General features: G+C 47.1%; 1 protein-coding gene across 1 annotated transcript; it reads left to right on the top strand.

Annotated features, from left to right (window-relative positions):
- The first annotated feature begins 9,785 nt into the window (after window positions 1–9,785).
- On the top strand, window positions 9,786–23,306 carry NCR2 (natural cytotoxicity triggering receptor 2). The gene is made up of 5 exons (XM_032410107.1): window positions 9,786–9,873; window positions 10,022–10,363; window positions 15,236–15,365; window positions 15,483–15,593; window positions 23,231–23,306. Exons 1-5 carry the CDS (start codon window positions 9,786–9,788, stop codon window positions 23,304–23,306), a joined length of 747 nt encoding a protein of 248 aa, XP_032265998.1.
- The last annotated feature ends 1,376 nt before the right edge of the window (window positions 23,307–24,682 follow it).

Genomic DNA, 24,682 nt, shown 5'->3' with positions numbered 1-24,682 from the left:
TCACTCTCAGGGAATGGCACCGTTGGTGGCCCGGGTAAAGGAAATAGCCCTGGGTGGCCCCTGTTACCTCTGGAATCCCACTCTGATGACCATCTAGAGAGGACCTGCCTTCTTCCTCCAAACCCAGGATTCGGGACAGGAGAAGAAACTGGGAGAAGATCAGACCACAACAGTCCCAGGAGGGGTAAGGAAGGGCAGTTCAACCTTCTCCTCCCTCTCAGTATGGCTGCAGGGATAGAGGGGACTCCATTTCCCTGACTGTAAAATTGGAATATTACACCTTTTTGTCCCATTGAGCCCATGAGGTCAATAGCTCTGGTAAACCTCTAATGGCCTTCCCTGCTTTTTCCCTGGGTCTTCCCGCCTGGGGCTCTCTGGTCTGGGTCCCCTGCAGAGGTTTCCTGCAGCCTAGGAGAATGCTCAGGGCCAGGTGTCTCCGGGTTGAGTAGATCTGAGCTATTTCTTTCCCAACCCCTCTGACCACTCCTGGCCCCCAAACACACACACACACACACACACACACACACACACAGGATCAGGCTGATCACTCCTCCACACTTTCAAAAGCTCTGCTTTAATTCCGTCTCCTCCAGGGGCTGGGTACAGGGCATGCAGTGTGCCCCGCAGGGGAAGACGCTGCATGCGGGGAGGTGGGGGGGGGGTTCCCTGGTGGATGACTCTTGTCTTCTAGGTGGAAGGAGGAGGCAAGGATTCCAGAAACTGAAAAAGGCCTGGCTGGTTTGGTGACAAAGGAAACCATGTATTTGAAAGCTTTTTATAACTTTCCAGTTTGACACAAATTTGGGACCGACACGAAACTCTAGAACCATTAATTCAAAGGTCATGTTTATCAAAGTTTTACGATATTCTACAATAGAGGAAAATACAAGTTACCTTGAGGGATTTTCTCAATTACAATATTCTACAATAGAGGAAAATACAAGTTACCTTGAGGGATTTTCTCAATTATAGAATTTTTCTATTTTTTTCCCATCTTGACCATGATAATGGTTCAAACACATGTGGGGAGGGGGCACCCGGAGCCATCATTTAAAGAAATGAACTTGGCCTTCCTTTGACTCTAACAAGCACGCAAGTCCCTAATCAGTGAAACCATTAAGACAAGTCTGGTGCTGGCAGAATGAGGGACGGTCGTTCTGTTGTGTTTAGCTTCCTACCAGGTCAGCCTTTCCCCTCCTCTTTTCCTCCTTTTCTCCCTCAGGCTGCCATCTGCTCGGATGTGAGGTCCCCTTGGGTCCCCACTCAGGGGGCCAGTGCCCCACCTGCTGCACCTGCTGTCATCCACCTCACCCAGCCCCGAGACCCCGCCAGGCCGCTGCACAGGAAAACCCCGTCTGATGCGGGCATGGTATCTTTTGTGTATATGAATGCAGTATGCTAATATTTTGCTCAGGATACATGTGGCCATGAGGGATATTGGTTGGTCATTTTCCTGGCTTCTAATTCCTTTCTCTGCTTTTTGTACGGGTACATTCCGGGTAATTCTGGCCTTATAAAATGAGCTGGGATGTGTCGCCTATTTTATGAGTTTCAATTTGGTATTGTTTCTTTCTTAAATATTTGTGGCATTTGGTCTTGCTAAATACCCATTTCTCAGCCTCTCTTGAAGCTAGAGACCAGGATGCTCTCACTGGCAAATTCTATCAAATGTTTCTGTGTCTGAAATGATTACTGTTGTTATAATGGATGGTTATTTATTTTTAATGTTTAATTAAATATTGACTATCTTATGATTTTCCACGTAGTGCTTACTCTTACTATGACTTGATTATTGTTTACTTGCATATTAATTTCCTCTCTCCTTTCTGCCTTCCCCATCCTGCCAAACACCCTTCTCTGAACATAAGCTGCATGACTGCATGCTGTCTCAATCTATTCCCTATGTCTGGAATGGTAGGATCTTAGCAAATATTTGTTGAAAGTACATGTGAATGAATGAACAAACTCTGAGAAAGGAGTCCTTGCTTGACCAAACTTTGGTGAGGCTCCTGAACCTTCTCCTAGGCATCAATGCACTTCCTCGTAAAGTCCAGTTTTAGCAAGAACCCTGATTTTTCCACTGTTCTATGCTCCTTCTAAAGCTCAGCATGAATTCTGTGTTCTCCAGGGCCCAGGGACAGTAGGTGCAGCCCACCTTGCAGGTGAAGACATGGATATCCTCAATATCAATATCTGATGGAGTTCCTCATCCTCCGCCATGGCCCAGTGATGTCTGGTCCCCCCAGCCTGTCCTCAGCAAAAAATCCTGTTAGGTGGAGTGGGTTTAGCCAGAACCCCTCCCCCTTACTCCTGATGTTTCCTCTCAGTAATTTTCCATCCCCTAACCCCCACCTGCTTCCTGGCTATAAATCCCCACTGGCCCGTGCTGTATTCCTAATTGAGCCCAATTCTGTACTGATGTCTCCCTTTCCCGACTGCAGTAGTTCCTAAATAAAATCTCTTTTCACCGCTTTAGCTGCTGCTCAGCTTTGTTTTTTCTTTGACAACTCTCCTTTGGTTTGTATGGGGTTTCAGCAAATATCCTTGAATTTTTCAAGTAGACAACTACACAACCAGCAAATCATGGTAATTTAGCCTGTTATTTTAAGTTTATGTGTCCAATTTTATTTTCCTATGTAATTACATTTGCTGGTACTTCCAGAAACATGTTAAACAATACTTTTGACATTGAACGTTTTTATCTTGATCTCAGCCTTTAACATGATTCTTCCTAGTGTGATGTTAGCTGATTAATTCACTAAACCATTTCTTTATTAGGAAAGCAATTTCCTATTTATAGAACAGTAAAAAATTTGTCTAGGATGGATGTTGAATTTTACCAAATGCCTTTCTGCAATCGATCAATATCTTCATATAATTTTCTCCTTTGACTTACTGAAATAGAATCAAGCATTGACCTAACTTTGATAGCCAAACACATTGTATTCACATAATACAAGCTATTTAGTCATGAGTTTTATTATTCTTTCCGTATACTCCTGTCTTTAATTTGCTATACACACTTTTTTTTAATTTTGGCCTTTTTTTTTTTTTTTTTTTTGGTCAAGCTTTTACAAGAATTTAAACTTTTTCTTTATCTTGTTATAACCTGCCAGGAAGCATTTCATCTTTTTGCCTCTTTGTACAGCTCAGATTTGATAAACATCATCTGTCTCTTGCAAGTATGTCGGGACTCACACCTAAATCAGCACCTAGGCTGATTTGTAGGCGGATTTTTACACCCATACAAGTATCATCCATGGTTAGTTGTCAGCTGACGATTTTAAATCTTGACCTAATTCTAACTCACATTTTCATTTAGAAAAAAAAAGAAATTCATCTCTAGAAGGCAGAAGAGATGACCCCCAAAGATATAGTTACTTCCTAGTCCCCAGAACCTATGAGTATTGCCCTTCTCTATGGCAAAAGATGTGATTAAATTAAGGGTCTTGAGAAATGGCCTTTATACTGGATTCTCTTGTGGGTCCTGAATGCAATCACCTGCCTCCTTATAGGAGAGAGAGGCCAAGGCGATTAGACAGAGTCTTGCACAGAGCAAGTAACATGACTAGGAGACAGAGATGGGAATGATGGGGCCACCGGCTGAGAGCCAGCAGCAGCTAAAAGAAACAAGGAAGGATCCTTCCCTAGAACCTCTGGAGGGAGAGTAGCCCTAACACCTTGATGTCAGACTTCATGTCTCCATTTCCGTTAAGTAACCCAGTTTGTGGTCATTTGCTACGTTAGCCCTAGGAAACTAATAGGTCATCCAATCAGGATTTTTACTTTTTGTGATTATAGAATTACATTCAATCATTTATATGTTTTCTAATACATTTCATATTTGGTGTTTTTTAAGGTTTTTTTTTAAGATTTATTTTTAAGCAAACTCTACAACCCAATGTGGGGCTCGAACTCACAACCCCAAGATCAAGAGTCATATGCTCCACTGACTGAGCCAGCCATGAGCCCCTATACATTTCATATTTGTGATTTCAACTAATTTGTCATTCCCAAGGGAACATAAAAGTATTTCCTTTTAGGGGTGCCTGGGTGGCTCAGTCAGTTAAGCATCTGCCTTCAGCTTGGGTCATGATCTCGGGGTCCTGGGATGGAGCTCCACCCCCCCAGTCAGGCTCCCTGCTCAGCGGGGAGTCTGCTTCTCCCTCTGCCTCTGCAGCTCCCCCTGCTTGTTCTCTCTCTCTCTCTCAAATAAATAAATAAAATCTTAAAAAAAAAAAAAAGAAATATTTCCTTTTAAAAATCTTTTCCCAACAGCACATTTATTCATTTCATCATATTTAAATTTTTTCACATTTCTGGATGGACAGTCTTATTTTTCACTATATGTTTATGTTATATGTTTTATATGTATACATACTTAAATATAAATATGTTCTTGCAAAATATTTCACATGATATTCATGTTTTAAATTTATATTTAATTACACCGATGTAAATTTATCATTTATGTTACAATTCAATACATATAAATCATAAATGAATAATCAAATGATTAGAAATAATGGATTATTAATTTAGCCAGAAAAAAGATCTACATACAAAAATTAATTGCACATATATTCACAAAAAACAAACAATTACAAAATACGATTTTACAATGACATCATTTTTGGTCAGCTTTATCACCAAGATGCAATAATTATTTAAACCTCTCTTTCTTTGGATTTATCTCAGTGCTTACCACCACCATTTGTTGGCCCTTTTAAAAAAATTAACTAGCAGTGAACTGAAGCCAATATTCAAATCATTTTTGTCCAAGAGGGATGTGGTTACTATCATGTGTAACATGGTCTGGTTGTCCCTACACAGTAAGGAGAGACATAAGCAGGGGGAGCGGGAGAGGGAGAGGCAGACTCCCCGCTGAGCAGGGAACGCAATGCGGGGCTCGATCCCAGGACCCTGGGATCATGACCTGAGCTGAAGGCAGACACCCAACCGATTGAGCCACCCAGGTGCCCCAGAAACCAATTTCTTGTCTTCTAAAATTTGGTGTTGCAGCAGGAAGCTCTGAAGCCAATGAGACTCATTTTTCATTCCTTTGGAAGTAACTGTCTCTTCCTTCCAGCTCTGGAGCTTGCAGTATTTTTCTTACAGAAGTGTGTGATAGGCATCACTATTGCTGACCAGTATTTGGTTCCCCTTTACCTCTGCATAAATGGAAGGCTCCTGTTTCTCAGCTCCTTGGCGACCTGCCGGGCTAGTGCAATGTGTGGGAGTGATGTGTCTCACTTCCCACAGAGCCATTGAGGAGCAAGAGCTCCACTTTCCAGCACTCTCTTCCCTATGGTGACGGCCAGAGAAGCACGTGTTGATGTGCACATCCATGAAGTCAATGTCCCTCAGATGCTGAACTGGCCCACAGCGGACTCCTGCCCTGGACAGTCGTCTGGGCACATGGGCTTCACAGGAGCAAGAAAAGACATTATTTGTGTGAACACACTGAACTGTGGTTATTACTCCAGCAGAACCTGGCCCATGTTCTAAGATAGTTTGTACCTTTTTCAGTGACTATTAATGGAAAATCACATTTGTCATCCGGCACTTAAATTCTTTTTCCCACTCAGCCTACATTTGTTGCTTGTGTTCTCATGCTTCTGGCCTTTCCTTCAGAGACACCATCACACACTGGCTGCTTCTCTGTTCTTTGTCATCTTCCATCTCTCAAGTCAGCAAGCTTTTCCTGTCGAGGGCCACATAGTAAATATCCTGTGCTCATGGGCCAGAGGATCTCTGTCACTGTTCCTCAGCTGCCTTCAGAGCATGACAGATTCTCCAGGTAACACATAAATGAAGGAGCATGTCTGCATTTACTTTACTTACAAATTCAGGTGATGAGTTCAATTTCATTCAAGGGCTCTAGTTTGCCAACCCTTGCCCTAAAAGGAGAGAGCAAACAAAGAAAGAGTTAGATGTGGGGTCGAGAAAGAGAGCACTTTCAACACTGGATATGGCCAAGGGCATTCCCAAGGGCATTCCCAAGGAGAAAGCCAAGGGATATGTCAGGGAGGCAACTTTGCTGAAGGCCTAGGGGGAAGCTAGTCCAGACTGGGGCCAGAGGACATTAGACCACCTGGGGATGGACCAGAGGAAAAAAGCCAGCTGATGAACTGATATATTCAAATATACTAAGGTGAAATTTACATTTGGGAATAGAGTTTAGGGATGAATTGATGATGGTGGCTAGAATATAAACTTTAAAATTAAGGCAATTAATAACTTCATGGAAAATAAAAAGTGTACCACAGAGGAAATGTGATCATTATGAACTATATGACTGGGTTATGAAAAAGACATATACATGGTCAGGAAGAATAAAATCTAAAAATTAATTTTATCAGTAACTCTATTTGACTATTTGGAGAATAAAGGTGGAGGAAGGGACAGGCAGGGGCATGATGGGAGAGAGAGAAAACGTCATCTTCCATAGGGCACATTTCATGGATCATACATACCCCTGTCTAGTAGAGAAATATCAGTATAATAGTAAATATAAAAACTAACTTAAAAGAAACTCCCTGGAGGGTGTGCCTGGGTGGCTCAGTCAGTTGAGCATCCTACTCTTGGTTTCTGCTCAGGTCATGATCTCACGGGGAGTGGGATCAAGCCCTGCAGCCAGCTTTGCTCTCAGCAGGGAGTCTGCTTGAGACTCTCTCCCTCTGCCTCTCCCCCTGCTCGTGCACATACTCACCTCTCTCTCTCAAATAAATAAATCAATCTTTAAAAAAACAGTGACTCCCTAGCAAGAAAGGGAGCTGGGGTGTAGAGTGTTGGGGCATAGAACTACTGCATTTTTATTAACATGAGTTTATAACCTACAATTTTTGGAGCTACAAGTTTTGAAGACACATATATGCATGATTTTGATGAAATTTTAAAACGAAATAATACTGCAACAGCCACTGTACCCTTTTTCAATTCCTAGATTTAGAACTGCTGAGTCAAAGGTGATTTCTTTTTTAAAGTAGATTTGGGTTAATCTGACTACACTGTCTTTCAGAAAGGTGGTATCAATATGTTTACCCAGCAGAATATGCAATTGTCTTTTCCCTAAAAGTCCCCCAACCCTGGTTATCATCATTTCTCTTAACTCTTGTCAATCTGATGAGAAGAGTGGTTTTGCATTTATTTTAATAATATCCCCTTTGGATTTGTTTTCCTTAACATTGTTCATTTGTATTTCTTCTGTAGAAGAGTACTTGTTCATAACTTCACTCCCTTTTCCTATTGAAATATTCATTTTCTCTTATTATTTAAAAGACTTGTTTTTCATATGAAATCAAATAACCCTTTATCTGCCAAATAGGAAGGAAACCTTAATTCACAGCTGTGATTTGCTATTAAATGTTGTTTGTCATATCTTTTTATCATGTCCAAGTATTAATCTGTATGTAGAATGACTGAGCATTTTTCCCTATATAATTTCTGGCACCAGGGACATGATTAGAAAGTTCTGCTCTAAATGACATAACTTGTATTTTTATTTCCTTTTAGAAGTTTGCTGTACTGCTATTCCATGTCTACATATATAATTAAAAGTCAAGACATATGATATTGTGGATGTTGATTCTTGATGACAGATATTCACTGAAGAGATACCATGTAATGGGCACTTCTGTAAATGTTTGCAAGGGTTTACTTATTTATTCCCAGAATAATCATATTAGTGATCCATAATTATCTATTAAAGGAGGAAACAGACTTTTTTTTTTAAAGATTTTATTTATTTATTTGACAGAGAGATAGAGAGCACAAATAGGCAGAGGGAGAAGCAGGCTCTCCGCTGAGCAGGGAGCCTGGCGCAGGGCTTGGTTCCAGGACCCTGGGATCATGACCTGAGCCGAAGGCAGACACTTAACCAACTGAGCCACCCAGGTGCCCCAGAAAACTCAGACTTTTAGAGGTATAGGAGTTTGCTCAAAAACTTCCTGTCCCCTGGGCACCACAGACCCAGGCTGATAGGCAGAGAACAAGTCAGAGCCAACCCCAAGCTGGGGGCACATAGAGATAGTGGACTGTGGGCAAAGAGTGATCTTGGGGAGCTGCAGGGAGGAGGCATCCCTTCCCGGTGGTCAGCAGCAACCAGACAAAGGGGAAATCGCTGTGGGAAATAGTTGCTGCACACCCTCATGCAAGGGACACACACCTACACCAGCCAGGGCCAGAAGCCCCCCCCCCCCCAGAAGGGTGCCCCCCACCCCCGCATTTTGTCTGTAATTGGGTTCGGAGAGGAAACACTGAGCCCAGCCCAAGGCTAGAAAACAAACTGCTGGGAGCTCGCCTCTGCAAGTGCGTGTGGTTTGGTTTCCTGCCCTGTCTGTGGGCCAGGCTTCAGCAAAAGGCCCCGCCAGAAGTCAGGAAGCTGGTCTGGTTACATCTGCATGGCACCATGTGACTTTGAGCGGGTCACGGACAGATCTGAGCCTCAGTTCCCCCGTGTGGAGAGAGCACACACAAACACGCTGAGTAACCTAACTCGTGCAAGTGGGTAGTGGGGGTTGGCCCAAACTTTCCTTCTGTCTCCACAACTCCATCCTGCTTTTCCCCAGGAGTCTCTAGGCAAGAGAGCCCACGGCCCTCCTGTGTCCCTTTTCTTCTTGTCTGTCCCTTTGCCCTTATCCTCAGTCTCTGCTCACTCCCACTGCAAGGAGCAGGGCTCTGCACCCAGGTGGAGTGGAGAGCAGGAGTCAGGGGGCGGGGGGCCACAGGGGACGTGCAACCAATACCCTCAATTAGTTCAAAGCCCCTCTTCAGTCATGAGCTCTGTGCAGGGCTCCCTGCAGCGGGTGCTAGACTGGCAGAGCCCCTGGTGGCCGAATGTGGAGTTACATGTTAGCACAGGGCACAGTGTCCAGACTTCTCTCTCTCTCTCTCTCTCTCTCTCTTTTGTTTTATAGAAAATCTCTTTGTAAATTGCATCATTTTTTAAAGTGCTAACATTCACTAAAGAAAGAGATGCCAGAGTCCTGCGTCTGTTTGTGTAGCAATTACACAACCAGCGCTCTTGTGCCTACAGGGGGCAGGAGTTGAAGATTTAGAGGTGATTGGGGGTCCAGGCTCCTGTGCTCCACGCCCCGCCCCTCATTGACCCATCCCTGCCACCAGCCTGGCTCTCTTTGCTCCCAGCCTCATTCTCCCCTCCTTTGCCAGGGTCCCTCCCTGCACTTTCTTACCGGTATTGAAACTCCACCTGCTCTCCTCTCCCCTCCAGCACCCATAAAACCTCCCAGGGTGGAAACACATCACTCACTCACCAGGCAGGACTGGGCATGAGGTTTCTGACCACTCCCAGGGCCAGTGGGAATTAGGGTTCTTGCTCAGACCTCTGAGTGCCCCTGAGCTCGTCACCCACCTTCAGCGTGGCTTTCCCTGGAGAGGGGGGCAAAGCCAGGGTCCTGCAAAGAAGAGGCAGTGCACAGAGAGAAGCGGATGGGCAGCCCTTTACTTGACCACAGCTTCCTCCTGGCCATCCCAGCTCCTCCCCCAAGGGCAGGCCCTGATGGGGAAGGGGCAGCTGGGCACAGAGGAGAGGAGCAGCCTCTATGGAGACCCAGGAGCTGCGTGCCAAGCAGGGCTGTCGCCTCCACATCCAGCTTCGCACCTGCCCCTGGAGGTCCCTGCTTCCCTCTGCGTGCAGTCAGCCTTCCCCAGGTCTCCCACTCCCCAGGCTGGCCTTGGCCTTTCTCATTTTGTCTATCTCAGAAGCACTGGAAGAGCTAAGCAGAGTGAGACAAGCTTCTGGTTCTCTCTCCCCAGTGTCCCCCATGTCTCCTGCCACCAGCCCACAGGGAAAGGGCCGGAGGGTCTGGAGAGCCTTGCTCCTGCTTCTGCTGCTGCCACTGCTGATCCCAGGTGAGGGGGAAGGGAAGAGCGCGGGGAAGAGAGGAGAGGGTGCTATGAGGACATCTGGGACAGTGGGATGTGGCGCTAGTGCTCTGTGCGCGGGGACGGCTGGTGGAGCTGATGCTGGTGTGACCCTGACCTGCAGCCTGCTCTCCAGGCTCGTGGGCACTACCGGAGGCGCAGCATCTTCACCGAGTGGCGGGGCAGACGCTCTCTGTGACGTGCCAGTACCCCCCCAAGGGCTGGCCCTACGAGAGGAAGGGCTGGTGTAAGGAGCTCTCGGTGTTCAAGTGCACCAGGCTAGTCACCAGCTCCAGTCCCGGCAGACTGGTTCAGGCCTCTCGATTCTCAATCTGGGACAACCCTAGCGCTGGCATCTTCACTGTCACCATGACTGGTCTGAAGGAGGAAGACTCAGGACACTACTGGTGTAGAATCTACCATGCTTCCAGCAACTCTGTCTCTAAGTCCGTAAGATTCTATCTGGCAGTATCTCCAGGTAAGCCCCTTCGCGGGGGTCCCCTCGCCCCCTCCTGGTGCCTCCTTGTTTCCTAGTCCCCCCATCCAGTTCTCCTGGGAAAGCTGTTGGGAACAAGTGCACACACACACACACACACACACACTTCATTCGCTGTCCGTCTTGATGATTTACAAGCCTCAAAGATGCTCAAACAGATCATTTGAGCATGCTGACCAGCCTGAGCTCCTGTGACCTGGCCACAGGGGAGCCCAAGACTGCTTGGCATTTTTAGAGAAGGCGCTTGTACCTGGCACGTAGTAGGTGCTCAGTAAATGTCTGGCCACTGGCCACAAACCGCCCCCACCATGTTGGTAGCATGTTGGGCTGTCCATTCCTCCTGGCCCAAATCAGCAGTCAGCAAACAGGTCTGAAAACCAAGGATGGTTTTTAGATGGTTGGGATACAAGTAAAAGAAAAATAAGATCTTGCGACACATGAGAATTCTAGGAAATTCAAATTTCAGTGTCCAGAAATAAAGGTTTTTTGGGGAACATAGCCATGCCCATTTGTTTATCTATGATCTGAGGCCATTTTCATGCTACAGGAGTGAAGTTGAATAGTTCCAACAGAGACCATATGGTCCACGAGGCTAAAAGTTCAGTTATAAAAATGGACCACGTTGTTCATCGCATGTATGCATGTAGGTGATGGATGTAGTTGCTGAACATTCTGGCGGTAACGTTGTTGTGCCTCAGTCATAACTGAGCAAAAACTTAGAAGTGAAATAGCAATTTCCCATATTAAATGTCATCCACACTTTGAACAAACACCGTGTATATCCACATTGAAGGATTTTAATGTGACAAAAGAGCATTATTTTTGCTTGTTAACTTACCTAATCTGAATGGCACTAGGACACCATAACTCTTCAGAGAAAACACATTCAAAATTGTTTAAATGCTTTGTTTTAATACACTTATAATAGAAAACCGGTCTCACAGAGTTATGTTGACAGAAATCCAGGAATTTTAAATCAATTTCCACAAGCTTAATATTTTTATTTTTAATTTTTACAAAAGGGAGCAAGTGATGTTATATTTTCAAAATGCATCCTCAATCCTTCATCATTAGCTAGTTCCAAAATTTATCTTATAAAGTTATGTTTATATTTAAAATATCTTTTGATGAAAAAATGGATTCTGGATCTATGAACTTCCTATCACATGTCTTCTTTGAGCAGAAAATAAAATTGAAAACATTGTATCAAATTATTAAGGTTTTTCCATGAGTACTTTTGCAGATATGCAATATCAAAATCATCTCCTGTTCTGTTGATAATTGTTACCAAATTAAGAACATGCTGTAACAACTCATAGAAACTTCTTCTAAGCCTCCAACTTTTGTTTTTGCCCTGAGATTTTGTTTGCCGCTGAAAAATATGTTGCGTTCTTCCCTTGCTAGAATAACCTCAAAGCCCTAATATCAACAAGGCTGACTGTGTGATTCACATCTTTAAAAAGTTAGTCATAACTCGATTCCAATCTTGCCAAAACATTAGAAGCCCTTTTCATAGATCAAACATTCTCAACAGAACTCTCCCCCTCGGTAATCACTGTGACCTTGGCATGCAATAACAACCATGCAGGGTTTCCACATTATCACATCATAAAGAGAACGATGTCAAATTCAACACATTCATCTTTATGTAATTCACAATTTTTACCACTTTGGGAAGCACACGGTGCAGGTCAGCTGGTACTTTTTCATAGCAAGTCTCCTTAATCTGAATGACCGCCCCAGAATGTCCTCCTGCCCAAGCAGCTACAACCATCAGAACACAGTCCTACGTGAAACTGGAGCCCCAAACCCCTGGTCAATAATACAACTCTTCAGAGCTCTCTTCAGCTCAGGGTTAGCTGTGTTTCTGACAATGAAGCAAAACGAGACAGAGGAAAACCTCTCATCCTGTTCAAAATTGCACGTAAAATAAAAAGAATAGCTACGTTTGCAATATGTGTGCATTTTTCAAGTTGCCACGAAAAATACTTTGCTAGCTTGACTTGCTCCGGGAGCTGATCTTCCTTCTCGATTGCCAATTCCTGACGATGTGGAGCTGATGTGTCAATAGAAAGGGATGTTTAAGCTCCCTTCCTTGCCACTGACTAACAAAACACAGAGGAGCAAATACCTCTAGTACAGTCTTGCCATAACGTTTGATAACTGTAGATAGATACTCTGTCCTCGCAACACAAAGCTGCTACTTTACAAGAAGCCCACAGCACACTAGAGTTTGTATGTGAAATACTGACTGCTTTTAAGAACTTTGTAATTCAATCCTCTTTTTTAAAAAAAAAAGTTTATTTTGAATTTGTGGTTTTATGTTTTCCATGTAAATGTCACTTGTTTTCATGATGTATTTGTTCATTAGCTAGTATATCTCAGCAGCTAACTCGCTGGGTTTTAGTACTTCATTCATTGTAACTACAAAACTCATACTATAGATGAGTGTCATCATTTCCCATGGCTGTCAGCACAAATCCCCACAAAGGTAGTGGCTTAAAACTGCACAGATTTATGATTTTACAGTTCTACAGATCAGAAGTCTGGAAGGGGTCTGCAGGCTCTGCTCCTTCCTGAAGGCTGTTAGATAGAATCCACTTCTTGCTCATTCAGGTCTTGGGCAGAATTTTGTTCCTTGTAGCTATAGGACCAAAGTCCTGTTTTCTTGCAGACTATGGACTTTTCAGCTTTCACAGCTTCTAGAGGCTGCCATATCCCTTGGCTTGTGGCCCCCTTCCTCCGTCCTCAAAGCCAGAGGCCCTTTCCCACCTGCATTTCTCTCTTACTACAACTGGGAAACACTCTGCTTTTTTTTTTTAAGACTTCATCCATTTATATGACAGAGAGAGAGAGCATATGCAGGGGGAGCAGCAGAGGGAGAGAGAGAAGCAGGCTCTCCGCCGAGCAGGAAGTCAGACTCGGGCTCAATCCCAGGACCCTGGGATCACGACCCGAGCTGAAGGCAGACACTTGACCAACTGAGCCACCAACTGAGCCACTGAGGCGCCGCCACTCTCTGCTTTTAAATACTAATCTTTAGATGGGGCCCACCCGGAATATCTCTCCACCTCAAGATCTTTAACTTTAATGGCATCTGAGAAGTCCCTTTGGCCATGTAGGGTGACATTCACAGGTTCCTGGGATTAGGTAGGACATGGACATTGTTCTGCCTACCACAGTGAAGGATTACATTTTCAAATAAAACCAATGCAAACCCTTTGGAATAACTTCAGAAGGGAAAGTATCTTTAGAATTAATTCCACTATTATTGGTTTATTATTACTGAGACATTCAGAAAACAGATGGCTTTTCTAGATAAAAAGCTCAGTGACTTTGTTTTGCTGTTAAGTAGTCCTTGAATGAGCTAATCACTACTCTGTCTTACCTAATCATGTTAAACTCTAAATTTTTTTAAAAGGATAGATTGAAAATCTCAATGATTATAAGAGTAACAAATTATAAAAATAATTTTTTTCAGGTGTTTATACACTTTTGGGTTAGAGTCGACCAACTAATGTTCAAGTGTCATGGTCCTGCTTCTGCTGTCATGTAACTTGCCCCATATGGAGCCCTCCATGACAGGGTGACAACACCCAAACTGGTCTATATCCTGTTCAACTGGACCAGTTTACCAATCACATGCTTGGACCTTGAGGCAATGTCAAACTGATGTAAAAGTTTCAAGATCCTTACTCCCGATTTCTATATTTACCTTGTGCAGGCAGGTCATAAACAATTTGTGGACCAGGACCAGCCCATAGCTCACACACTGTAGCTCAGGACTAGAATTTTCCCTGAGGGTCCTGAGGACCTCCTCCAGTTTGGACGTAGGGGTTGCTCCTGGTCATCGCTCCAGGCAGCCTCAGAGAGAGTGCCCTTGTGGGATAGGATCATGTCCACATGTCCGTTGGCCTGGGACTCTCTCCAGGGAAGTCTCCAGCCATGAGGTTTCCCAGCATTAAGTACGCTCTCTTCCATGCCTCCTCGGCCCCTGCCTCTCTCTTTTCCCCAGCTTGGGGGAGACTGCTCCCCTCTTGGGCCCTGGGTGGGTGTGCAGACCTAGCTGAGGACACTGAGAGACCACAGTTCCTGTCACAAGGTTCGGGCTGACACCATCTATTTCCCTTCTGGGCCTCACCCACCCCCGACAGTCATTGTCCTCTCTGTCTCCTTCATAGCCCCATCACCTTTCCAGAGGTGACCTTCCACCAGCCTCCATCAAGAGCTCTTAGCGTTGGTAGGTCTGGGGTCTTTCTGGGAAGGCAAGGCAGTGGGGATGGGGGGCAAGTAGCTCACAAAGTTTCAGAATTAAGAGGGGGCCCCAGAAAAGGCATTTACACAGGCCATTGAGGCAGTGGGGCCTGCAGAGGGGCTTAGGGTTCTGTTGCCAAACCAGGAAGGACAGGGCTGGGAAAGCAGCCTTAAAGTTCCCCATAAGGGGCCCCCTTCCCCTAATAGCCCCAGAAGTGTGAGAAAAGGACCGGATGCCAGAGATGAGAGCTGCTTAAAGACAGTGACTCTGTCTACACTCAGGGAGGCTGAGAGCTAGAGATTGCCCTTCCAGACGCGTACAAATGCTTGGAGGGAAGCCCAGGCATCCTGACTCCTCTTCCAGGGCTCTTCCCAGATCCAGGAATACCCCCACAGGCACTGGACAGAGCCTGAGCCGCAGCTCTATCTAGTGTTGAGCCACAGGACTTCACAGCCCAGTCCCACCGCCATGAATTGGTTTCTTCCAGGGTTGATGGGCTGTTCCCAGTCCAGCCCAGGCCCCTGTCCCATCTTTCCCACCAGCCAGAACAGACACGCTGTCCCACCAGCTAACAAGGGTTCTTTCTCTCTTGCTGACAGCTCGTGCCTCCACACAGGCCATCCGGGCTTCAGGTGAGCTGGTCTCATCACCGACCCAGAGCTCTGTGCCCCCCACTGGAAGAGCCAGGGAGGCCCCTGGGGCTTCCTCTGCCCTCACCACCCCTTCACAGTGAGTTCAGGGTGGGACCCTCTGGGACCCTCTGCCAGACGGCCCTGGCTCAGGGGCCCGCACGTGAGAGCTGCCCCCCAACACGCTCCTTTCCCCTTCTTGTCCCCTGTCCTCCAGGCAACAAAACTCCACCCTCCAGTCTCACCCTGCAGCCCCCAGCACTCTGGTCCCCATGCTCTGTGCACTGCTTGTGGCCAAGAGCCTGGTGCTATCAGCTCTGCTTGTCCGGTGAGTGGGTTTGCTTGGGCTTGGGGGGAAATGGAGCAGGAAACGGCTTCTGTCCCTAGACCCATGGTCAGACAGGGAATCAGCCGGCAAACACAGAGGCAGGAAAAATTATACCCAACAGGGCTGTCCAGAGGAATCCCTCACGGACTCCATCCATCGTGCATGCTCACTAGCGGCTCCCCTGTGTCTCTCTCGAACTCGAGTGCCTTGTCCACATTTCTGGGTCTGTTTTTCCCTCGCCTCTTCTCCTTCTCCTCCCTTCCTTCCCCTGCCCCTCTCCCACTCTGATTCATCCCTCCTCCTGTACCACTGGACTGTATACAACCTCCCACCGCCCGCCCTTCCTGGAAGGTCTACCCACAGCCACCAACCCAGGGCACCTCACAGGGCACAGCCCCTTCCCAAGTGGTGAGGGACGGAGGCTGTGCACCGGACGGAGAACCGTGCCCTGGGGAGCGGGGAACGCAGGAGGGGGAAGGTAGGTGGGGCTGGGGGAAAGGCAAGATAAAGAGTCCCTGGTGGCAGGCTTGCTGAAGGAGGGACGGGCTGTGGGGACAGAGCAACAAGGTCCAAGAGTGGATTTGACTCACTTTCTGTATTTCTACCCCCCTCCCCACCCCGTCTCAGAGCCTTAAGGAGTCCACGCGTGCAACATAGAGGGAGGTGTCTGATGTGCCCAGCTCGGCCCAGACCCCAGGCCTCGGGGTCCAAGAAGAATGGCCATTCTCCCCCAGGCCCCCGGGGAGCTCCTGCCTGGTCTCTGAACCCTTCGCTCACTGCAAAGAAAAGGCAGAAGTCCCCCAGAACTTGATCCAAGACCCTTGACTACACCCCTCACTCCAGGGCTGAGGATTTCCCAGCCTGGCCTCCTCCCAAGATCCAGGCCTGCTAGTGGCTCACAGGCAGTTGGCATCTGGGCCAGCACCGTCCAGGGATGGGAGCCAAAGGCCAGTGCAGCAGCTGTCCACCAAACCCGAGCCAGCACTGTGGGCGACTCCGACTCCTCTCCCCACTGCCTCCTCCCCTAGCCCTCCTCCTCATGCCCCTGCTCCCATCCTCCTGCTCCCCTCTCCGTCTTCCCTCTCCCCCTCCTCCTCTCCTTCCCCTCCTCCTTATACCCCTTCTTCCCTCCCCTTGCCCCTCCTGTCTGCAGCCCTACAGCTCAGCCAAGATCCCAGGTCACTAACATTTCCCTCCCCATCTCCATTTGCTCAGCCACACTCTGCCAAGACCCTCTGTTCTGCTTCTCTCTATTGTTTCCACCTCTCCCCCCTCTTCCTCCCACTTTGCAAATCCCCACCACCGGGCACTTGTACTCGGCCAGTCTGTCAATCACCTAACTGGTGTCCTGCCTTTGGTCCCTACCTCCTGGACAGTTCCTCCTTATCCATTCCTTCTCAACAACACCCCTGTGCATTTTTACTGCATGGGGGTGGAGTCCAGTGTCATGACTGGGGCCTCATGCTCTGCCAAGTTCGGCCACCCCTTGTCACCATGTCACTGTGCACCCCCCGTGCTGCCCTCACTGCCACCAAGATGGCTGCAGGCTCTAGAGAGGAGTGACCTTCCTTTTTCCTGCACGAGCTGAGCAGGAGGCTCCACAACGGAAACCAGCCTGGTCTGACCCCAGGCTCTGCCCCTCCTAGGGCTATTGTCTCTCTGGCACTTACTCTCTCAATGTCAGACTTTCCAGACTGAGCCTCTTTCTTTTCCCTCCTGTTCTTCATCTATTTTTCTTTATTCCTCTTTCTGGGAAAGTTCCTCAAGGTTACGTTCCAGCTCTTCTATTCGAAGATTTACTATTTATGCTACCACATCTTAACATTTCTAAATGGTCCATTTGTTCTCTGAATGTTCCTCTACAGCGTGCATGTTTTCTTTGGGGATGCCATTTTTTCTCAGGCAATATTAAAGTTTTCACTTTTGAGGGTTTTTTTTTTTTTTTAAGCCTTGTGTATCTGCCGTTTCCTCCAAATACCTTTTTGTATCTTCTGTTTTCTCCTTTCCTTGACCTCTGTCTTTCCTCAGAACTTTCTGGAAACCCCTGCTGCTTCTTGGCAGCCCATCAGGAGTTAAAAGCTTGGATGCTCCGTGTGTATTACAGAGCTTTATGGACTCTACATTGATTTGGCAAGGGCATTGTTATAGACTGTTATGTACCCCCTCTCCATTTATATGTTGAAATCCTAACCCCCCCCAGATGATGGTATTTGTAGGGGGGCCTTGAAGGTGGCTAGCTCATGAGGGAGGAGCCCTCATGAATGGGATTGGTGCCCTTATAAAAGAGGCCCCACAGCATTCTCTGGCTCTTTCAGCAAGTAGACAGCCCTGTATGAAGCAGGAAGGTCTCGCCAGACACGGAATCCACCGCCAACTTGGTCTTGGACTTCCCAGCCTCTGGAACTGTGAGAAATAAATGTTTTGTAAGCCACCGAGTCGATGGTATTTTTGTTACGGCAGCCCAAGCGGACTAAGACAAGCCTGGCTGCATTTTTTTCTCTTTGACAGCTCAGTTTCTCCAAAAAGGCTCCTGGGGGTGGAAGCCTGGTTCTAGGCACCAACTATAGCAAAGCAAAGGGGCCTCTCTGCCCAGCATCTGTTTTCACTCATTCGGGCACCAAGGGAATACACTGTCCCTCTCCGCGGTGCCTGGTGCCCTGAGCAGGCGTCTCTGTGACTCAGCCCTCATCAGAGACTAACCTGAAGGTTGTCAGCGGGGCTTAAAGAGCGGAAGGAGAAAGGATGTGGGCAGTTGACCCACTCACTCTGTCTCGGGGGAGGCAGAGAAGCTACTAGTCGGACTGCTTCTCAACCCCAGGCCCCCACTTGTAGTTTGCATCCTGAACTACCCACGCCTCCAATTTCTAGGGCTTTCTGGGCTCCTAGGGTAAAAATGACTCACTTCTTATTTCTCCTACCCCCACCTTTCTCTGGTTCACTAAAGTCATCCAATTGTTACCCAGCTCTAAGACGTCCATGGAGCGGGGCGCCTGGGTGGCTCAGTCGTTAAGCGTCTGCCTTCAGCTCAGGTCATGATCCCAGGGTCCTGGGATTGAGCCCCGCATCGGGCTCCCTGCTCCGCGGGAAGCCTGCTTCTCCCTCTCCCACTCCCCCTGCTTGTGTTCCCTCTGTCGCTGACTCTCTCTCTGTCAAATGAATAAATAAAAATCTTAAAAAAAAAAAAAAAAAAAGACGTCCATGGAGCTCCCATCCTTGAAGATGGATTTATATAATTTTTGCCCATTTACCACCACTTCCCTCACACAGCTTCCACACCTCCTTAGCAGGAGCAGAGGGGACCAAGATTTTCCATCAAACCACCCCTCCCCACTCCCAACACCATGGGCAGGACTGAGCAAGACCCCAGATTTCCATTTGCTCCTGTAAAGACTCCTGGCCCCTTCTCCACCCCGCCCCCCTACAGCCAGTGCTGGAACCCCTAGACTTGTGGTTTCATTCCTTTCTCCCTATTCATCCCAATCACAAGAGACCAGGGCTCCCTGGTCCTCCCTCATCACCCAGGATCGCATTGCAATAAAACCTTGTGAATTCATCAAGTGGTCCCATTTCCCACTCTTCCCCAAATCCATCAATCTTTTCTCTCTGCCCTCTGAAACATGAGCACTCGTGGTCTCAACTTCTCTGTAGGTCACCTTCCTATGTTCACTAAAATCTGCCTCTCTTCTGAGAACACTGCTCTCTCTGTAGTTGGGGGCATTTCACTTTCCTTCACCACAAGGCCTGAGGTGGGAGGGGTGTCTTCTTCACTCCTCATTGCCACTTCCTTTCTTCTTACCCTCCCTAAAGCAGCTCCACGATTTGATTTCCTGCCATCAGACTATACCATAGACCTCATTATTATCACATCTCCTATACAATCTGGAGTCTCCCTCTTTCTTCTCATTGGCCTTAACCCCTGGCTCATGGTCACTCCCATGGCTCTTGTCATCATCCTTGGTGAGCTGGGGCCCACTTGGACTCATAGATGATCTTTCCAAATCCCTGGCCTCCCAGTTCCTGACCTCCTCTCCCACAATGATGACATCCCTTTCCCTGCCTTGGCCACCCATTCAGATGGTCAGCAGGAATAGCAGCTCCCCTCCTTGGTCTCAACTTGGAGCACCCACCTTCCAGCCACCACCTGTCTCTCTAACTCAAGCCTACTGACCTGAACACAGTGCCTTTTCAACACTACTGGGATCCCTGATCCACTAGTCCTGCCATTTTGTTCCCCTCCCTCAACTCACTCATGCTTTCCTTTCCCTTGGATTCCATGGCCCATCCTTACAATCACTCTTTGGCACACAGTTTCAGTTCCTTTTCCCCCTCTGCTTTCATTGAACTCCCCTGGCACAACTCCAGCCCTGGTTGTATCCAGCTTTCCATTGCTCCATCCTGCATCTTGTCCTAAAGCTGAACATGGCTGGAGGAAACCAACCTATCATGCGAAGTGTCTCCCTGTACACAAGTGGTCTCCATTCTAGACCTCTAGTTCACACCGCCCTCTGGCCCCTCAAACTCCAGTGTCCTCTCTTCACCCTCAGCTGGTGCCCTTGCATCTGAACTCACTGAGAACAACAAGGCCTATTTGGTCCAACTGCACCCATCAATCACCCCCCTTCTGTACCCCAAGTGCACTCTCTTCTCCCTTTTCCCATCACAGGCCAAACTCTCCACATAGGACCCATCCCATCTTCTCTTGTCCTACATAAGAGAATTGCTCCAGAAGTTTGCCCCCCTCTCATGTGTCATGACAACCAGAATATAAATGGGTTATGATGTATTAAAAACTCTCTCTTGACCCCACAGCACCTCCACCTACTGCTCCACATTTTATTGCCCTTTATGACAAAACCCATAAAAGGAGTTTTTCTCAGCCCCCAATATCTTTCTTTTTGTTGTCTTTTGAACCCACTCCAATCAGGCCTTTGTTTGTACCACTCCCTGAAACATCTTCCCCCAGTCTCCAGTGACTAACTCCAGAGGTCAGTCCTCAAAACTCATCATATTGGAAAGATGAGCAGCATTGGATATGACTCACCACTCCTCCCTTCTTGAAATGCTTTTTTTCCCTTGGCTTACAACAATAACAACAAAATCTTGTCATGTTCCTCCCAACTCATTTGATGCTGTGTAATAAGTTACCTGAAAAGTTAGTAGCATAAAACAACAAATGACATATTTATTATCTCAAAGATAGGTCTGGAGGGGGGAGTCAGAAATTTGGGAACATCTTAACTGGTGTTCATGATTCAGAATCTCTCATGCATTGCAGTCAGGACGTCAGCAAGAAATGGGTCATCAGAAAGCTTGACAACCAGACCACTTCCAAGATGGTTTACCCACATGGTTGCCAGGACGAGGTCTCAGTTTCTCACTATGTGGACTTTACTTCATGATGTGGGAGCTAACTTCCCCAGAGTGACTGATCCAAGAGAGACTGAGGAGGAAGTCACAGTGCCTTTCATAACCTAGTCTCCGAAGTCACACACACTTCATCAGAAGCTGGTTGCTGGAGCCAGCCCATACTCAAAGGGAGAGGGATGGGGCTCCATCTCTTGAAGGAAGAGATATGGAACCCCTGCAGTACCTCATCTGGCCACAAATTATTGAGGTTTCTCCCACATTCAAAATACACTCATCCAAAATACACTCACGGGTGAAGGGAGTCAAAAGGTAAAAATGAAAGATAAAGAAATGGAGAGAAGAGGGGCGCCTGGGTGGCTCAGTTCGTTAAGCGACTGCCTTCGGCTCAGGTCATGATCCTGGAGTCCCTGGATCGAGTCCCACATCGGGCTCCCTGCTCAGCAGGGAGTCTGCTTCTCCCTCTGACCCTACCCCCTCTCATGTGCTCTCTCTCATTCTCTCTCAAATAAATAAATAAAATCTTTAAAAAAAAAAAAAAAGAAATGGAGAGAAGAAAGATACACACAATCCCCTCCAAAAGCCTCCGCAAATCTCACTTGAATATGGCATCGGCAAATTGGTCCAGAAGTTTGTCGCTTAAAGGTCCAAAAGATTGTTGCTTAAATCAGGCCCAGGTATGGATGAGGCTCCTTCAGTGCAGTTCCTTACATACAGCTCCTCGTGTGCAGTTAGTTCTCACATGAAGACCTGTGGGCAGAAGAGATGAGTTATCTGCCAGATACAAACCCAACATACAATGGTGATACAGGCCTGGGATAGCACGAGAGATATCCCTGGGAAGCCAACAGAGCACTGATCCATGGAAAAACTGGAGCTCTGCTGGACAGATGTTGGAAATTCCTTGATTCGGACTCTGTCCTGCTTCTACCTGGGGATGATTCATCGTGGCTCTTGGCCCCTCATGCTGGGCTCCTAGGTCTGCACTCTGAGGCATCCTTCACTTTCCATGAAAGGCAGCCTGTATGTACATCTTCACAGTGTTCTCAACCTGATTCCTTCCAGTAGACTTGGGAGGATACAAAGGCCTTTTTTAAATTTTATACTCTGTTCCTTTCAGTCCAAGCTGTCTTGTGAATATCACTCTCTAAAAAATGTGTGAGTCTCCTGTGAATCTTATTGAAATCCATTAAGCCATACTCACAAATCTCTTCAAGATAAGGTCTCTTCCCTACGTTGGGCTTCTGCTGAGAAGCTAAGGGGTCATATCTTTTAGCATCATAGAAGCCCTTGAGTTTCATTGAAGGAATCCATGAGGCACACACCCTCAAGCTCCTTAGGGGGCTTTTGTCTAAAGCATTACCTTTATCTTTCTCAGGTCCTAACAAGGGATTCCACAGCCACCCTTGGTTTCATCTTTAGACCATATTTTCCTGAAAGCGTCCTGGGTTTCACTTCAGCATCATTCACTGTGTGGAGATCCTGAGAATTTTCAAAGCCATCAGGATCCAGCTCCTTTGTGTTGAATAGTCCTGCCTATAGTTTACCTCCCTGCACTCACAGTTTCCAATAAGCCGCAAGAGGAAACCAGGCAGCAACCTCAACACTTCACCCGGAGACCTTAGCTATACCACCCAGTTCATTACGTATTTTTTCTACTTTCCACATTACTGCAAGTGGCAATATTGCTAAACCTTCTGCCAGTACACAGCAAGGATTCCTTCTCCTTCTCCCCTACTGGCTCAGTGAATTTGGAGAATGTTCTTCAGGTCTCTATGCCCAAGCTCCTCAGCAGTAAAGGGAGAACTGGTAATAGCCAAGCTATTTGGATTACTAAGTAGGATGATATATATTGGATTACTAAGTAGCATCAGATATATGGAGGACACAATGAACGAATGCTGAGCTTTAAGAGGGAATGAAGTGTAGTAGGAAGAGGACTCACCTGTTCCACAGCAGGGGCAACTCAGAGCTAATCTAGCTGAAGGCACAGAGAGCCTACAGGGAGTTGGCTCCTCTTCTTGGAGGACAGCAAAGGGGAACACAGGAGAGAATCAGGGTGAAGAAACTGACCAACCTAGGCCCAAAACACATGCATATTCACTGACAACTCTCTTCAGGCCAGCAGTGGCCAGGGGTAGCCTTCTTCCTTGCTGGGAGGCTGTGGTGACCAAACCAGTGTAATGGGATGGGAAAGGGGTTGCCTCTGCATCTGGGTGCTGTTCTGATGCAGTGCCTGACCTCTCCCTCCTGGATTCCTGCTCTGATTGCAGGTGGAACATGCAGTGGAAAATCCTGATGGAACTCAGGAGCCCAGATGCCAGTAAAACCACCTGTCACTTTCAGTAGGTCATTGACCTTCTCCAGACTGGTTTCCTCGCCTGTAGGGAGATAAATATTACCACCACGCTATTGGGAGGACTTAGATAAACAATGCAAATGGACAAGCCTTGCAAATTATAAAATTATGTGATTATATATTGTTTCCTAAGTTTTCTTCAAATTCTTTTTTGTTTGTTTTATTTTGTTTCTTAAAGTTTTATTTATTTAAGTAATCTCTACACCCAACATGGGGCTCGAACTCACGATCCTGAGACCAAGAGTCACACGCTCCTCCACCTGAGCCAGCCTAAGTTTTCTTCAAATTCTAAAACTGTCCTGCATTCCCACATCTGATCTCCAGGGAACCAACTTCTCCACTTTGCCCTATTTTCTCCATCATCTCCCTTTTTATCCTCAGTTCTCCCATTGGCCCCTGGATGCCCAGAAACCCCCGTCGGTGCTGTTCTAAGCAGGGAAGGGCACTGCACATAAGCCCAGTGAGCAGAGAGGCACAGGGTGAGCAAGGCTTGGAAATAAGACCCCGATTAATTGTCTCAGCTCAGCCCTGTGTAAGCTTAGGCAGGTCATTGCCCCTCTCTGAACTTCTGTTTTTCTCTGGAAAACAAAGGGGATGAAGAAGAGTTCTAAAGCCCCTTCCACAGGATGCTAAGCCGATGGGCATGAGATGAACTTTCTTGCGCCTGGCTGGGTTGCCAGGGACAGAGCACCATGAGATACAAACAGACAGAAGGAGCCAGCAGCCCTTGAACTCAGGGTCTATAGGTGGAGGGTCCCCTATAGAAGATTCCAGTGCGGACAGAGGGAAGGAGCAATGGTGTGGGAACAAAGTTGGACGGGAGGTGGCTGGGGAGGGGATGGGAGAAGCGGGACGCTGGTGGGCACCGGAGAGTGGCAGAGGGAGCCCAGCAAGGATGAGTGTGATATTGCAATTTATAATACATGTTTATTGTGGTCTTCATCCACGGTTCCTGCTCACAGCTGCTAAAATCCTTGGAGTCTCCTGAGCAATCAAAGCCTCTTTTTTTTTTTTTTTAAAGTAGGCTCCACACCCAGCATGGAGCCCAACATGGGGCCTGAACTCAGGACCCCAAGATGAAGACCTGAGCTGAGATCAAGAGTCGAACACTTAACAGACTGAGCCACCCAGGTGCCCCAATCAAAGCCTCTTTTGCTCCTGAGATGGAAGCATCTTTTGTCATATTTGGTCTCTGTCTCCAGTTCCCAAAATGGCTTCAGAGCCATAAAGGTGACATGGGTGACTTGTTTATTCATAACAAGCCCCTTGCCACCACCTCTGAGTTTATGTTAATGTGCTGACGTTTGGAAACCCCCTAAGGATGGGGGCTGGTTGCCAGGGGAACCAACTGTGGTTAGAGGGTTGG

The sequence above is a fragment of the Phoca vitulina genome, unplaced genomic scaffold (assembly GCF_004348235.1).
Source record: "Phoca vitulina isolate PV1807 unplaced genomic scaffold, GSC_HSeal_1.0 scaffold11, whole genome shotgun sequence".
Taxonomy (NCBI): Eukaryota; Metazoa; Chordata; class Mammalia; order Carnivora; family Phocidae; genus Phoca; species Phoca vitulina.
This window is presented reverse-complemented; position numbering and strand designations above follow the sequence as displayed.

Excerpts from the sequence above, each read along its gene's own strand:
- NCR2 (XM_032410107.1), top strand. The coding sequence starts at position 9,786 with ATGTCTCCTGCCACCAGCCCACAGGGAAAGGGCCGGAGGGTCTGGAGA. Across the intron at positions 9,874-10,021 it reads GCTGCCACTGCTGATCCCAG|GCTCGTGGGCACTACCGGAG; the intron begins GTGAGGGGGAAG and ends CCTGCTCTCCAG. Across the intron at positions 10,364-15,235 it reads CTATCTGGCAGTATCTCCAG|CTCGTGCCTCCACACAGGCC; the intron begins GTAAGCCCCTTC and ends TCTTGCTGACAG.